Source organism: Alexandromys fortis, unplaced genomic scaffold (assembly GCF_014885135.2).
Source record: "Alexandromys fortis isolate MF-2015 unplaced genomic scaffold, M_Fortis_MF-2015_v1.1 scaffold_216, whole genome shotgun sequence".
Lineage (NCBI taxonomy): Eukaryota > Metazoa > Chordata > Mammalia > Rodentia > Cricetidae > Alexandromys > Alexandromys fortis.
Window position 1 is genome coordinate 1,695,149 of NW_026068089.1, and position 13,835 is coordinate 1,708,983.

Genomic DNA, 13,835 nt, shown 5'->3' on the forward strand with positions numbered 1-13,835 from the left:
TGGTTAATTAAATAAAGAAACTGCTTGCCCTAATAGGTTAAAACATAGGTGGGAGGAGTAAACAGGAGGAAGAGGAAGTGAGGTAAGACTCCTCAGACAGACGCGAGATAGCTCTGCTCTCAGAGACACACGTGATGAAGCTCCGACTCAGGATGGACATAGGCTAGAATCTTCCCGGTAAGCGCACCTTGGAGTGCTTACACAGATTATTAGAAATGGGCTAGTCCAGGTGTGAGAGTTAGCCGAGAAGAGGCTAAATATAATGGGCAAGCAGTGTTTAAAAGAATACAGTTTGTGTGTTGTTATTTAGGGCATAAGCTAGCCAGGCGGCTGGGGTGCTGGGGACGCAGCCCCGCCACTCCTAATTCAACAGCCGTGAGCTCCTCTAGGACTGGAATTGCAGTTGTGAGCCACAGTGGAGCTGCTGGGAAACCCAGGGCCTCTGCAAGAGCAACAAGAGCAGCTCAGGGCTTAGCCATCTCCCAGCCACCATGGAATCCACACAGCGGTGGCGTTGTGGACATAAATGTGGATCCTCATTCCAGTTTGAGGTTTTTTTTTTGTTTGTTGGTTTGTTTGTTTGTTTTGAGACAGGGCCTCCCTCTTGTCTCACTCGCTATGTGTCCTAGATTGACTTCCAAGGTTTAACCAACAGTTCTCAACCTTTTGTGTGCTAGGATTCTAGGTGTGAGATATCACATCTGCAATGAACTTGACTTTCAAAGGGAGAGAATTTTAAATTTGTTTTGGGGCATGTTAATCACTGTAGGTCAGTGGTTCTCAACCTATGGGTCATGACCCCTTTTGGGGGTCAAACAGCTTTTTCATAGGGGTCAAGAAAGGCCATTAGAAAACACAGATATTTACATTATGATTTGTAACAGTATCAAATTTACAGTTATGAAGTAGCAACAAAAATAATTTTATGGTTTGGGAACTGTACTAAAGGGTCTCAGCATTAGGAAGGTTGAGAACCACTGCTGTAGATAAAGATTTGAAGCTGGCCAGGCAATGATGCCAAAAAAAAAAAAAAAGCTGAGAGATTGCTCAGTCATTAAAACATAAAAGATTTGAAGCTGTATGTAGCACACGCCTCACGCCTATAATTCCAGACTGAGGCAGAATTGTAGAAAACCAACTAGGTAGGCCAAGCTGGAATAAACATAAAGACTTAAAACCAGGGGCTAGGAGAGTGGCGTGTAGAAGTGAACTTGAAATTCAAAGACTGGGTCCCACTGAAAAAGAGGAGAGAGCAAGGGTCAAGAGTCACCCTTGTTTTGGGTTATGAGACATCTGAAGGTGTCCGGCAGCATGAGAGTGCAAGGAACCCAGAACACCAAAGAAGACGGGCATCTGGAGTTCCTGGATACATGCCGGGCTCACCGTGGAGTCTGTGGAACTGGGAGATGTGCTGGACAGAGCTTTGGTGACTTAAGTGCCATCTGATGTCCTTACTGCATACAATAGAGGGCAGGGACAGAAGCCACAGTCATAGGCCATGGAGCAGGAACTTGGCGGGGGCAGTGAGGCCAGTCATGATTCTTGGTGGGAAAGGAAGGAGAGAGGGAAACGCGGGGAACAGCCAGTGGGAGTCTTCAAAGGTCAGCCATGGAAGGACTGAATTGAGGAGAGAGTGAGGGTAGCCATCCAGGCAGAGGGACAGGGGAGTGGGAGGCATGGGATGGAGAACTCCCGAGCCGGGCAGAGGAACCAGACTGTGATGGACAGCGTTTCCATGAAATGCCCTGCATCTTCTCAGTAAAGCAAGAAACAAGGAGTCAAAGAGAAGGAATGGGTGTACTTAGGATTCAAAGACACCAGCTAAAGATGCCAGGAGCCATGGGAACAGTGTGGGCACAGCAGTATTGCGAGTATAAGGCTTTGGAACAACCCTGAAGCTTCTGATTCTGGGCTCCAGGCTTGGCAGGAAGTCAGGTGGAGGATGAAAACCAAAGGGGGTGTATGGGAGGAGTGGGGAGCAGGAGGAGGGGCGAGAAAGGACTGCTGTCGGGTCACTTACTTCCGTGTAAAGACTCTGCCCGTCTTTAGTGTCTCTAAACCCAGCCTTGCCCCATCTGAGTTAGAAGGTCCGTCTGCAGCAGTCTAGGTGGTATGGCCTGCGGTGCTGGGCATGGCCTTGAGCAGTTTCTGTCCTAATCTTCTTTGCTGCTTTTGATAACCCTGTGAGTTAAAAAGAAGCTGAGTCAAGAGAGGCTTGTTCATCCTCAGACATCCAGTGCTGAAGGGGAGCTTTAAGCCCAGCTGAGCTGACTGGGGCCTTGACCATGCTTAACCACTTCCCGCCAAAACCGGCCAAAGTTCCCATACAGGAATTGTCTCTTAAAATCACCCCCATTGTTCTTATAATAGCAAAAAGTAACCTATATCCATAGTTTGTAAGTCATATCCCGTCCTTCCCTTCCTATTCTCCCTCCCTCTCCCCCCCCAGAGCCTTGCACAAACCAAGGCGTCCAGCTGCTGAGCTGCATTCCCGTGCTCTAATATGCGACCTGCTGTGCCCTTCACATGTCCTTCAGTCTCACGTGTTCTTCATTTGATTGCCACACATCCTTGTGAGGTTTATAGCCATGTGCAGGACAGAGGAAGACACTGCCAACTCTGTGATTACTGTCTTTATTCCTCGAGTCTGCGATGTTTAATCATTCCAGAAGGGCCTGACACAAAAACCCTGTGATGTTTTTGCTCTCAATTATGCTAGACTCCTTTTGGGAAAGGCATTCTCACCATAGGTCTTCTGCTTTCATCCAGGTCATAGAACTCTGTATGTGGGGGTTCGGATGCCACTGGGCAGGCAGGGCCATCGGCACCACCGCACCCATGGCCAGAAGCACCGGAGACGAGGAACACGGGGCAAAGGAACCGGCCAGGGTGAAGAGGCCCTGGAAGCTTTGGACCATGGTAATCCCTTGGGGAGGGAGAGGGGACCAGTGTCTACAATAGGGTGTGGTGACTCATGGGAATGCAGGAGGCATAGGCAGGTGGTCTTGATTTTCTAGCCCTTGGCTAGAGTTCCCAGGAAGAAGGAATGCTTCTAAGAACTAAAAATGTCTTCCTGAAATTGACATTTCAACACCTCAGTCAACACTATAAGTAATCCTTTGCTATTTAAAATTTGTCAGCTCTCTAGAAAACTAAAAAAATCTATTTTTATGTGTTTGGGTGTTTTGCCTGCATGTATGTTTATGTGCCACATGCTTGCCCGGTGCCTTTGGTGGCCAGAAGAGGGGACATATCCCTGGGACTGGAGTTAGACAATTGTGAACTGACGTGTGGGTGCTGGGAACTGAACTGATTTCTAGGTTCTCATGGGACTTCTGCAAGTGGTCCTAGTTTATAGTTCTGTCTTCTGGTTTAAATGTTTACACTTAGCCTTTTCCCTAAGAACAAAAGAACTTTTAAATCTGTATTCAGGACATCTATATATTCTCTAAGCTGTGAGGCAGAATGTTATTTTCGTTCTGACTTGCAGCTAGATACACATCCAGACCTTTCTATGTTGGTTTTCTAGACACCCCATCTCAACGTGTTCAGTTCATTCTGGGCACTGAGGACGACGAGGAGCATGTGCCTCATGAGCTGTTCACAGAGCTGGATGAGATCTGTCTGAGAGAGGGAGAGGATGCCGAGTGGAAGGAGACGGCCAGGTGAGGCCCTGAAGGAGCCAGGTCAGGAGCTCAGGAGGTGGCAGGCCTGCTTGCCCTGACTCCTCATGGCTGAAGTGGTAGCTAGGAGGCCTGGCTCCTGCTCACACTGATGTAGCTAGCGTTGATGCATGCTCAACTGTGGACGTTTCCCAGGGGCCGGGAGAGCTAAACAGGCCAGCTGGCCTGATACCAAGTGACAAGGCGGTTAGTCTTCCGTGTTTCTGTCTTTGTGGATTTCTGAAGTCATACAGAGCACTGATAAAAATGTCATTTTTATTAATGTGGTTTGTCAATATGTTCAAATGATATAGATTAAATTTTTAAGTCACACTATAGACAATTAAAATAAATGAAGATAAGCAAAAGGAAGAAAATGACAGTTACCTTCAATCCTACCTTTAGTCCCAAGGAGAAAACAAGGCATATATTTAGGGTCTTATACATATATGTGTTTATAATTATAGATTTGTCTTTAAATAAAAGTGGGATTAAGGTTGGGCATTGGTGATCCTCACCTTTAGTCCCAGCACTCAGGAGACAGAGGCAAAGGAGTTCAAGGTCAGCCTGGTCTACAACGTGAGTTCCAGGACAGCAAAGGCTGTTACACAGAGAAACCCGATCTCTAAAAACAAAACAAAAAAGATTTGCACTGTGCCACAACTTGCTTTTCCAGTATTTTTGTGTCTGGACCAGGTGTTCCAGTGTTCTCTATGACCTTTTGGATATTTTGTCCTCTTGAAAAAAAAAAAACATCATCTGTCTGTGGCATCTCATTATTGGCCATGTTTGCAGGTGGCTGAAGTTTGAAGAGGATGTTGAAGATGGGGGGGAGCGCTGGAGCAAGCCTTACGTGGCCACCCTCTCTCTGCACAGTCTGTTTGAGCTGAGGAGCTGCCTCATCAATGGCTCTGTCCTCCTGGACATGCGTGCAAGCAGCATAGAAGAAATTTCAGGTAAGGCTAACAAAGGGCCGAGACATTTTGTATAAACAGAAAGTATAAGAGGCAGGTGTTATGGTGCACACCGGTAATCCTGGAAGTTGGCAGGGCTGAAGCAGGGGAAAGACCTGCACTATACAGTGATACTTTATCTTATGCAAAACAGACAGAACAAGGAAGTCAGAAAGAAAGAAAATTAAAGGGCTGCTCAGATGGCTCAGTAAAAATATTTGCTGGGCAACTTGAGTCCCACCCAGGAACTCATGACGGAAGAAGTGACTTACGAAAGTTGTCCTCTGTCCTCCACGAAGACTCCATGGCGCACGCCTTCATCACACACACGTGCACACTAATAATTGTGACAATCATAAAAACTACAAGAAGAAAATTAAATTAAAGTATAGCCGGGCGGTGGTGGCGTACGCCTTTAATCCCAGCACTTGGGAGGCAGAGGCGGATCTCTGTGAGTTCGAGACCAGCCTGGTCTACAAGAGCTAGTTCCAGGACAGACTCCAAAGCCACAGAGAAACCCTGTCTCGAAAAAAACAAACAAACAAAAAAAGATACTGTGTTTGGGGCGTAGCTTTGGAGACTACCAGATGGCATGTGGAACACTTCCCCTCAGATTGACTCCATTCTACTAGACAGGTTAAAGATTTCTCCATTCCAAGGATCTAAATAATCATGCCTCTCTAAGGACTTTTGGGGGCCCTGGGGGATGGAGGTCAGTACTGATGGACTCCTGTGCGAACTCTTTCCGAAGGCGGTGCCCCAGTTGTACTCCCAACTGTGGGGGAAGTAGAATTTTTTAAAAAAAGTGAGTTCAGAGTTAGAGTCACATTCACTGCTCTAGAGATAGTGGAACCTGTGAGAATGGAGACGCAAGTACAGTTTACACCCTGAAGACAGCGCCACGGGCAAGTCTCAGGTAGTGGGCAAGTTGCCCTTGGCAATTGGCAAAAACATGTTCTCTGTGGAGGCTTATAAAAACAGTAGCCAATCAGAAAGAGTGGACTCACCCCTGTCCAATCAATACACCGCATACAAACAGTTGCCAGTCATAAAGAATAAACTTACTCCTGTCCAATCAATACACCTGGAAGGGGCACAAAACCACATCCCAGAACAGTTGTGTGTTTCTGAAGAAACTGAGGTCCCAACACTCATGGTTTCTGGGAGTTTTCCCAGAGCACTTTTATCTTCTTTCACACCACTCAACTCCTAGACTGTAATCCAAGTGGGTCACATCTGTATTTCATCGACTTCTGACTACGTGTCTAAATGCCCGTGAAGTTCCCCAGAAAGTTTGTGCCCTGTTTTTCAGTGGAGAAGCCCCGGAGAGTTAGTGATTTTATAATCAACAAGAATGAGGAGACCCTGCTGAAGTCTTGGGGGTAGTGCTCGATCAAATTAGCTGTAAGAAAGATGGAGGGCGAGCTAAAGGAAGCGTGAACCAGGTCGTTGGATCCGACCAGGTGAGATGGTGCTCCACTGCAGAGGAAGGAGACCTTCCCTCCGCCACCCCCGGCACAGGGCTGCTCCTTCCTGGACCCCAGATTAGGTACAAACCACATCCAAGCACCTGTTTCTAAGGCGATTTTTTGTAAGTGGGGAAGAAAAGTTTAAGTGGCCCCTGTCTGACTCAGGCAGAAAAAGAAGCAGCAGATGGCCTTGCAGGTGGAATTGTAGGAGAAGGGAAGGGGGTCATGTTACAGTGGGCTAGGACACGGTGGTGACAGAGGTAGGGCTGAGGGGGGATGGGGAAGCAGATGAGGGAAGGGGGGCAGGAATATTTGTCCCAGAGGGACAAAGGACCGCCTCCGGATAGGAGGAGACAGATGTGGCACATAAGCACATAACGGTAAAATGGGAGAACTCTGTGTTAGGGTGAGGTGTTTAATTTTAATTGGGCATGTTAATTAGGTGAGTCAAGGGGGCTTCTGATAGCTGGACTGGAGTCAGCCTCAGGAGTCTTATTATTCCACAATAAGGGAAGAAACCTTAGTGGCTAGCTTTAGGAATGCAACCCAAAGGTTTTTAAGCAAGGTAGAGGGGCTGGGGGAGAAGGGTAAGACCTGGCAGAGCCACCTGCTCCAGTGAGCCAGTGTCCCATCAGTGTGCCAGGGTCCCCTCAGTGGGCCAGGGTCCACTCAGTGGGCCCTACAGCAAGGGCTGATTGCCAGAGCAGCTCAGGAGGTAGAGTAGTGTGAATCACTTGATGGACTGGTTTTGGGCAGGAACGGAAGAAATCCGCAGGTCTGGTGGGTGGAAAGAGGATGGGTTTCATTTTGTACTTGCTAAGTTTTAGGGTGTGGGTACATCCAAATGATGTCTGCCCATGATCGGAGCTTTGATGTGACTTGAGATAGGTCACACCGGTCCATGGCATTTGGTGCTTACAGTCTCCAGGGCAGTTGAGATTATTGAGGTTAGAAATGGGGGTGGGGACACCACCTGTCTGAGGATGACTGCGGGGGTATAAGCAGGCTGACAGAAGTGAGTTGCCCGTGGAGACTGAGCTCAGGAGTGCAGATGGTAAGGGGATAGCCAGTGCCAGCTGCCAAGCCTGTGTTAGCCACCAGGACTGCTGCAACCCAAGTCCACATGTGTGGTGGTAACACCTGGAATGCCAGCACTCAGAGGGTAAAGCAGGTAGATCAAGTTCAAGACCACTCTGGGCTTGTAGCAAGATCTCGTCTCAAAATACAACCAATCAAACAATAAGTTTGGAAGCCCGAAATCTGAAATGAGTTCTGGGCAGAGCTGTGTTCCTAAAGGCCCAGAGCAGACACGGATTTTCGTGACCCTTTGGCGCTTGGCAGGGAGCTGCAGGTGATTCTTAAAGTACGATTGTTTGCTTTTGAAAATTTTAAGTGGGAAGAGAAAAGCTAAAAACAGTAGCTAGAAGAGGGCCCTCGTGGAATTTTCTTCTTTCAAAGTGCAGGATTTTGAAGCATGAGTGTATATGAGAGAAGAAATAATCATTATAAAAGCTAAATATGCAGGACTCCCGCCTTGATGCTCACCCCTCTGGTCCCCGCACATAGAACAGGCAGGAGGACCAGCTACTCACAGCTCAATGTGGCGGCCATCAGCATGGGGAGACATCGGCGCTGTCCTCTCTGTATAGGGGAGACTGTGAAGAGAGTGGTCATGTAATTCCAAGGTCAGATGGGTCAAGAATAATGGAACTAGGGATAGAGTGTAGGGCCTGAAGGATAAATGTAGGACATTTATCTAGAGCCCTGATGACAGAACCAAGTAAGACCTTCCGCAAACCTTGATAGTTTAAATGCTGGTGATTGTCTTCAGTGAGCAGTTAACTAATTTAAATAATACATTTTTAAACTTTATTATTTCATTTTATATTCGTATTTTATCTGCATGTTTATCTTCTGGAAGAGCAGCCCATGCTCTAAACCATGAAACCATCTCTCCAGCCCCAATTTAACCTTTCTTTAAGCTGCACTTTCAAGTAGCCACTGGAGCTCAAGGTTGTAGCATGCCTGAGAGTTACAGCAATGCTGGGCTCGTGGAGGAAGGACAATAGAGTTAAGAGAGTAATCGTGGGCTCTTAGTCAACCAGTGCTGGATGCGAACCCTGGCTCTTCAGCTTCGCAGATGTAAGAGCTTGGGGACTTTTGTAAGAACCGTCCCTTGGTTTCCTTGTTTGGAAGAACTCTGGCTCAGAAGTTAAGAGCATCTGCGCCTCCTGCAGAGGACTCAAGTTTGGTTCCCAGGACCACATTGTGTGGCTCATGGCCACTTGTAACTCCAGCTACAGGGGAGCTGATGATTCTCTTCCAGTCTTCCTAGGTACCTGCACACATATGGGGCACACACAACATAAATAAAGATAAAAAATCCATTTAAAAATAGAATTAAAAAAGATTTTTCATCAAAATGCCCACTTTTTGAGTTTCAGTGAGGACTGGACAGATGACAGATGAGAATCCCATGGTACAGTTCTGGGCATTAAATACTCAGAGACTTCGTTCCCTCAGCAATGATTGGAGCTAAGCATAATGGCATACTCACCGTGATTAAGTCCTACCTTAAAATTTTTTTTAATAATAATTAGTTTTATTTTATACGTATGAGTAGTTTGATTGCATGTGTGCATGTATACCACATGCCTGGTGCCCTTGAGGGCTATAAGAGGGTGTTGGGTCTCCTAGAACTGGAATTACAGATGGTTATGACCACCATGGGGGTACTGGGAATAGAACTCAGATTCTTTGTAAGAGCAGTTAGTGTTCTTATCCATGGGGCCATCTCTCCAGCCCCGGTAAGTCCCACTTTTGCAGAAGGGTCACATTAGCCCGAGAATTCATGGCCAGCCTATATAGCATAGTGACACTCTGTCCGTAAACCATGTGTTTACATTGTTGTCTCATTGTTAAATAAGCAAAGGACGGTGTTCTATAGCTACAAAAACCTCAATGCTCCTTCAGATAGGAAGCTGAAACCACCTTGGTGACCCTAGGAAAGCAGCTCGTCTCTGCCTTTTGCCCCTTCCCCTGCCACCTCATATCCTTCACCTTGGGTTCCTGAACTCTCCATCTGAGTGTTGCTGTGAATGTCTCTTTCCTAGACCTGATACTGGACCAGCAAGAACTGTTCAGTGACCTGGATGACAGTATGAGGGTTAAAGTGCGGGAAGCCCTTCTCAAGAAACACCACCATCAGAATGAGAGGCGGAGGAACAACCTCATTCCCATTGTCCGCTCCTTTGCTGAGGTTGGCAAGAAACAATCGGACCCACATTCCATGGACAAGGATGGTAAGGACTTGGGGGGGGTCTCTCTTGTTTCTCTCTGTTGAAAACACATTTGGGGACCAGTTGGCGATGCGGAATTACTGGAGGGAGAGGCTGTGACACTTAGCTCCCTGGACTCTTTGATGGGTAGTGAGCTGGGTGACTAGGATGCTCCCTTTTCCCTATGCCCTTGGATAGCATTCCAGGGGGGTCTGCGAGGTGAGGGATGTATCCCCGCGTGCTCCCAGAGAAGGTGTAGCTCTGGGGAGAATGTTCACATCCATGAGGAGCTGGGCCAAAGAAGGTGAGCTGCAGCCTTGTCCAGTTAAACAAAAGTCTGCTTAGACACAAGCTGCCGTGGTCTAGCCAGGCCTCCAGGCTTGCACTTTGGCTCCACCCCCTGGAGAGTGTATGGCCCTGGACAATCTTCATGTCGCACTTAATAAAGACAATGGCAGGACCTTCCTTCCATTTGTTGTGGGATTTCTGTGTGTTAGCCTAGGTCCAGAGCCTGTGTGCAGGCGCGGGTGAGCCCAACTGTTAACCGCTTCTCTTGCCATGGCTGGGCAAGGCCTCACCTGTAGCTTCTCCTCCTTTGCTGGCAAGCTGTTTGCCAAGATCTCTGCAGAGGTGCTTGCGCACTGAGGATCAGGATGGCTCCCTGAAGAGAGAAAGGAAGAGAGGAGGGTAATGGAGGACTAGACCTCTGCCTTCTTAGCACTGAGTGAGGGGACAGACATGATGGACCCTGCTTCAGAGTCCTCCCAGCCTGTAGAGGTCACAGCTGGCTGTGATGGATGGCTGGGTCAGAGGCGAAGGAGGGGCAGGCCTGGCAGATTCTGTTTGACTGTCTCCAAATAGGTCAGACTGTTTCTCCTCAGTCTGCTCCAACTACGAGTCTTGAGGTGAAAAATGGAGTGAATTGCGAGCACAGTCCTGTGGATCTAAGCAAGGTGAGGAGGCGTGGCAGGCTGACTTCTGTAGTGGAGCCCAGGGTCTTCCGGAATCTTTCTGGGGTCTGGTAAGCTCCGACGGCTCATGAGCCTTCCCCAAGAGCAGCACTGCTTCTGTGGACAGGGACGCCATCTTCCTTGTTATCCCCCTCCGCACACTCGGCCGGCCAACTCAGCAAAGGCAGACTACTGCTGAGGCCCCACTGACCCGGCTCCCTCTGGCACCTGATGCCCTGCGTCCTTCTCACTGTTGTCACTGCAGTATTTGCCACTGCCTCCTAAAGCTCCTGATGTCGGGCTCTTCTTGGAGGGCTGTGGCCGCTGCATCTGATGGAGCAGCCAGTATTTGCAAGGAGAAATAACATGACCCAGAACTCCCAAGGCGCTTCCTCCCGGAGGAGCATGGTGGGGTGGGATCAAAGTTCTTAGACTTAAACTTTGATTCTTGAGGTGGCTCAGTGGCTAAAGGGGTTGCTGCCTGAATTCTGCCCTGAAACCCATACAGTGGTGGAGGAACTGATTTTCACAAGGTGTTCTCTGGCTTCCATACATGAACTGCACCATGTGTAGACACACACACACACAACACTCAAACACACACCCACACCCCCACACTAAATTATATATAGTTTATATGTGATATAAATGATAAATATGTGTGTGTATTCTATACTCCATAGTTCTAGTCCGAGTTCTCTCCCTGAATCTTAATCACTTCCCCCTTTGTTTTTAAATAGTGGACTGATCTGATCTATGATCGCTCCATTCAGGGTTTTTATAAAGATCAAATAAAAGAGTCAGGAACTCTTCTGTAACCTTGAGTGATACTTGAAGAGAATGATTGCCAGCAAAGCCTAAATTCTCAAAGGCTCCTATGTACTTTCAGGTGGACCTTCATTTCATGAAAAAAATTCCCACTGGGGCAGAGGCCTCCAATGTCTTGGTTGGAGAGGTGGACACTCTGGACCGTCCCATCGTCGCCTTTGTGAGGCTCTCCCCAGCTGTGCTCCTCTCGGGCCTGACGGAAGTGCCCATCCCAACAAGGTACCTGGGTCCTGCCCCGAGCTGAGTGACCTGTGTGAGCACTGGCACTCGTAGCTAGTTAGTACCAGAAGCTAGGGTGGGCCGTTTGGAGAGAGTGTTTAAAATTCCTTGGTGAGCTATGAAAGTGGGGGTGAAGGGAGGATGAGGGGTGAGGGGAGTGAGTTCTAACTTTTAAGGCTGTGACCATGAGTACTGTTGGCCTTGGAAGAGGAGCCCAGGGGAACAGGGAAAGAGCACAGCGGTGTCCAGTGGATTGTCACACCAGGAGGCCTTCGTCTGCAGGGAACTATCTCTAGGGAAAGGTACTGATGTCTTTCCACAGTGCTGGCAGGACTTGGCTATTTGTGTGCCCCGAGGTGGTGACGTGGTGACTCAGAGCCCCACTGATTATAGAGACTGCACAGATGTCCAGAACACGATTCACGCTCCTCTCCGGGACTTGGTCATTTCAACTTCTTATCCTTCCCTTTCTCTGTCATTTTCTTATTAGAACAGTGGATGGGGATTAGATAACCTTGAATTTACACAGTGGTACAGTGTTTTGAAAAGACATCCTTTCTATAGCTAGGAACTGTGTCTATGGTAACGCTAAGAAGCCCAGCCAGCCACATTATTGAATGATGTCTTATTAATAGCTCTGAATGGCACCTGGCCATAGCAGGCTGATGTTCTTCTTGAAGGCGGTGATGGTCTCTGTGTGGTAGTCGGGGCGAGGTTTGCTATTTAGAGTGGATAAGATGTCGCTTCTCCTTCTTTATTTATGTAGCTCCCTCTTTTGTGTGTTTTGGCAGATTTTTGTTTATCTTGCTGGGCCCAGTAGGAAAAGGTCAGCAGTACCACGAGATTGGCAGATCTATGGCCACCATCATGACCGATGAGGTACAGACCACTTCTGCATTCCACCCGCTCATCTCATAAATAGTGAGCATTTCTCTCTTGCGGAAGCTATGTGCGTTGTTGGGGATACAATAAGGACTGTGACAGCATCTGCTGGGAAGCATCCGGGACTTCTCTAGGAGCCGTTCAAGAGAACCACACCCTCTGGGAGACTTTCCTTGCAGTTCCATTGCTTGTTTGTTTATAGACAGGTTCTTAGTAGCCCAGGTTGGCCTTGAACACCTAGTGCTGGGATTATAAGCATGTCCCACTATGGCCTCTTAACTCTCCCTTTTTTAAGTAATCCAAGATGCAAAGACATCATTTTCTGGGAGAATTATTATTGCCAAGTAAAATGTGTCAACTCATATTTAATGTAGCTCATGAAGCCTGAGTTAACTTTCTAGAGAATATAGTTAATTAAATACGTTGAAGTTATTTGAATAAAGAAATACTCCTGTTCCCTGGAAAGAGAGGTTTGCATAAGGTCAGGCTGTTCCCTCAGGCAGTGTCATGTGGAGGTGTCACGGTTGCTCTGTACCTGGTGAGGGCTGCTGTGCAGTGGGTTCCAAGGCACACATCTGTGTACTAAGTTCATGTATGGCTGTCCAAGGCACACATCTGTGCGCTAAGTTCATGTGTGGGTGTCCAAGGCACACATCTGTGCACTAAGTTCATGTGCAGGTGTCCAAGGCACACATCTGTGCACTAAGTTCATGTGTGATCTCTCTCTGGTCCTTTCACAGATGACCTCCATTAGCAAGACCATCTATTTTCAGACGTGACTAAGAGAATTTCTGTGTCTTATTCTTTCTCTCGTGGAGACAATAAAATGACTTTAGAATGGTGTCTTACCTCCTTGACACAGGGTCTCACTCCATGAGCCCACCTGGCCTTCCACTTGAGGTGCCCTCCTGCTGTGGTCTGGGGTGTGCCTGGATTCACGGGCACAGGCACCTCCGCACTCTGCGTTAGGTTCCTTTAAGCACTAAGTTTTATGTCTTAGATGTCCATGCCAGAGATAAAAATCAAGAGGCTGTATCCATTTCTCAGTGGATATCATTGCAAACACAATAATGTTGAGTTTTCCTAAGGTTTTTTCCTCCCTTCTGTAGATTTTTCATGATGTGGCATATAAAGCCAAGGAGCGAGATGACCTTCTGGCCGGGATAGATGAGTTCCTGGACCAGGTGACCGTGCTCCCTCCAGGGGAGTGGGACCCATCCATTAGAATTGAGCCACCCAAAAATGTCCCTTCCCAGGTAACGTATGCATATAAGCTATTTGTGGCTGCTGTTCTTTCCACAGACAAGCAAAAGTTATGTCTGTTTATGCCGAATATACCAAGACTTGTCCCTGTTTGGGAGCTCTTGAATGTCAGACTAGGAATAAAAGATTAATCTGTAATAACAGGTAGGCCCGGTTGTGATGAGATATCATTGTCTTTTGTTTTGTTGTTGTTGTTGTTTTCTTTTGGTTTTGAGACAGGGTTTTGCTGTAGCTTTGGAGCCTGTCCTGAAAAATAGTTCTTGTAGACCAGGCTGGCCTCGAACTCACAGAGATCCATCTGCCTCTGCCTCCCAAGTGCTGGGATTAAAGG

At 47.7% G+C, this 13,835-nt stretch overlaps 1 protein-coding gene across 4 annotated transcripts in view; it reads left to right on the top strand.

Annotated features, from left to right (window-relative positions):
- The window catches only part of Slc4a8 (solute carrier family 4 member 8), a 70,389-nt gene that overhangs the window by 23,489 nt on the left and 33,065 nt on the right, over window positions 1-13,835 (top strand). For all 4 annotated transcript variants that reach the window (XM_050122507.1, XM_050122510.1, XM_050122509.1 and 1 more), the window contains exons 3-10: window positions 2,770-2,919; window positions 3,530-3,665; window positions 4,458-4,618; window positions 9,198-9,386; window positions 10,224-10,315; window positions 11,202-11,359; window positions 12,151-12,238; window positions 13,351-13,497. In XM_050122507.1, the coding sequence (XP_049978464.1) occupies window positions 2,770-2,919; window positions 3,530-3,665; window positions 4,458-4,618; window positions 9,198-9,386; window positions 10,224-10,315; window positions 11,202-11,359; window positions 12,151-12,238; window positions 13,351-13,497 (1,121 nt within the window). The remainder of the gene's footprint in view (window positions 1-2,769; window positions 2,920-3,529; window positions 3,666-4,457; window positions 4,619-9,197; window positions 9,387-10,223; window positions 10,316-11,201; window positions 11,360-12,150; window positions 12,239-13,350; window positions 13,498-13,835) is intronic.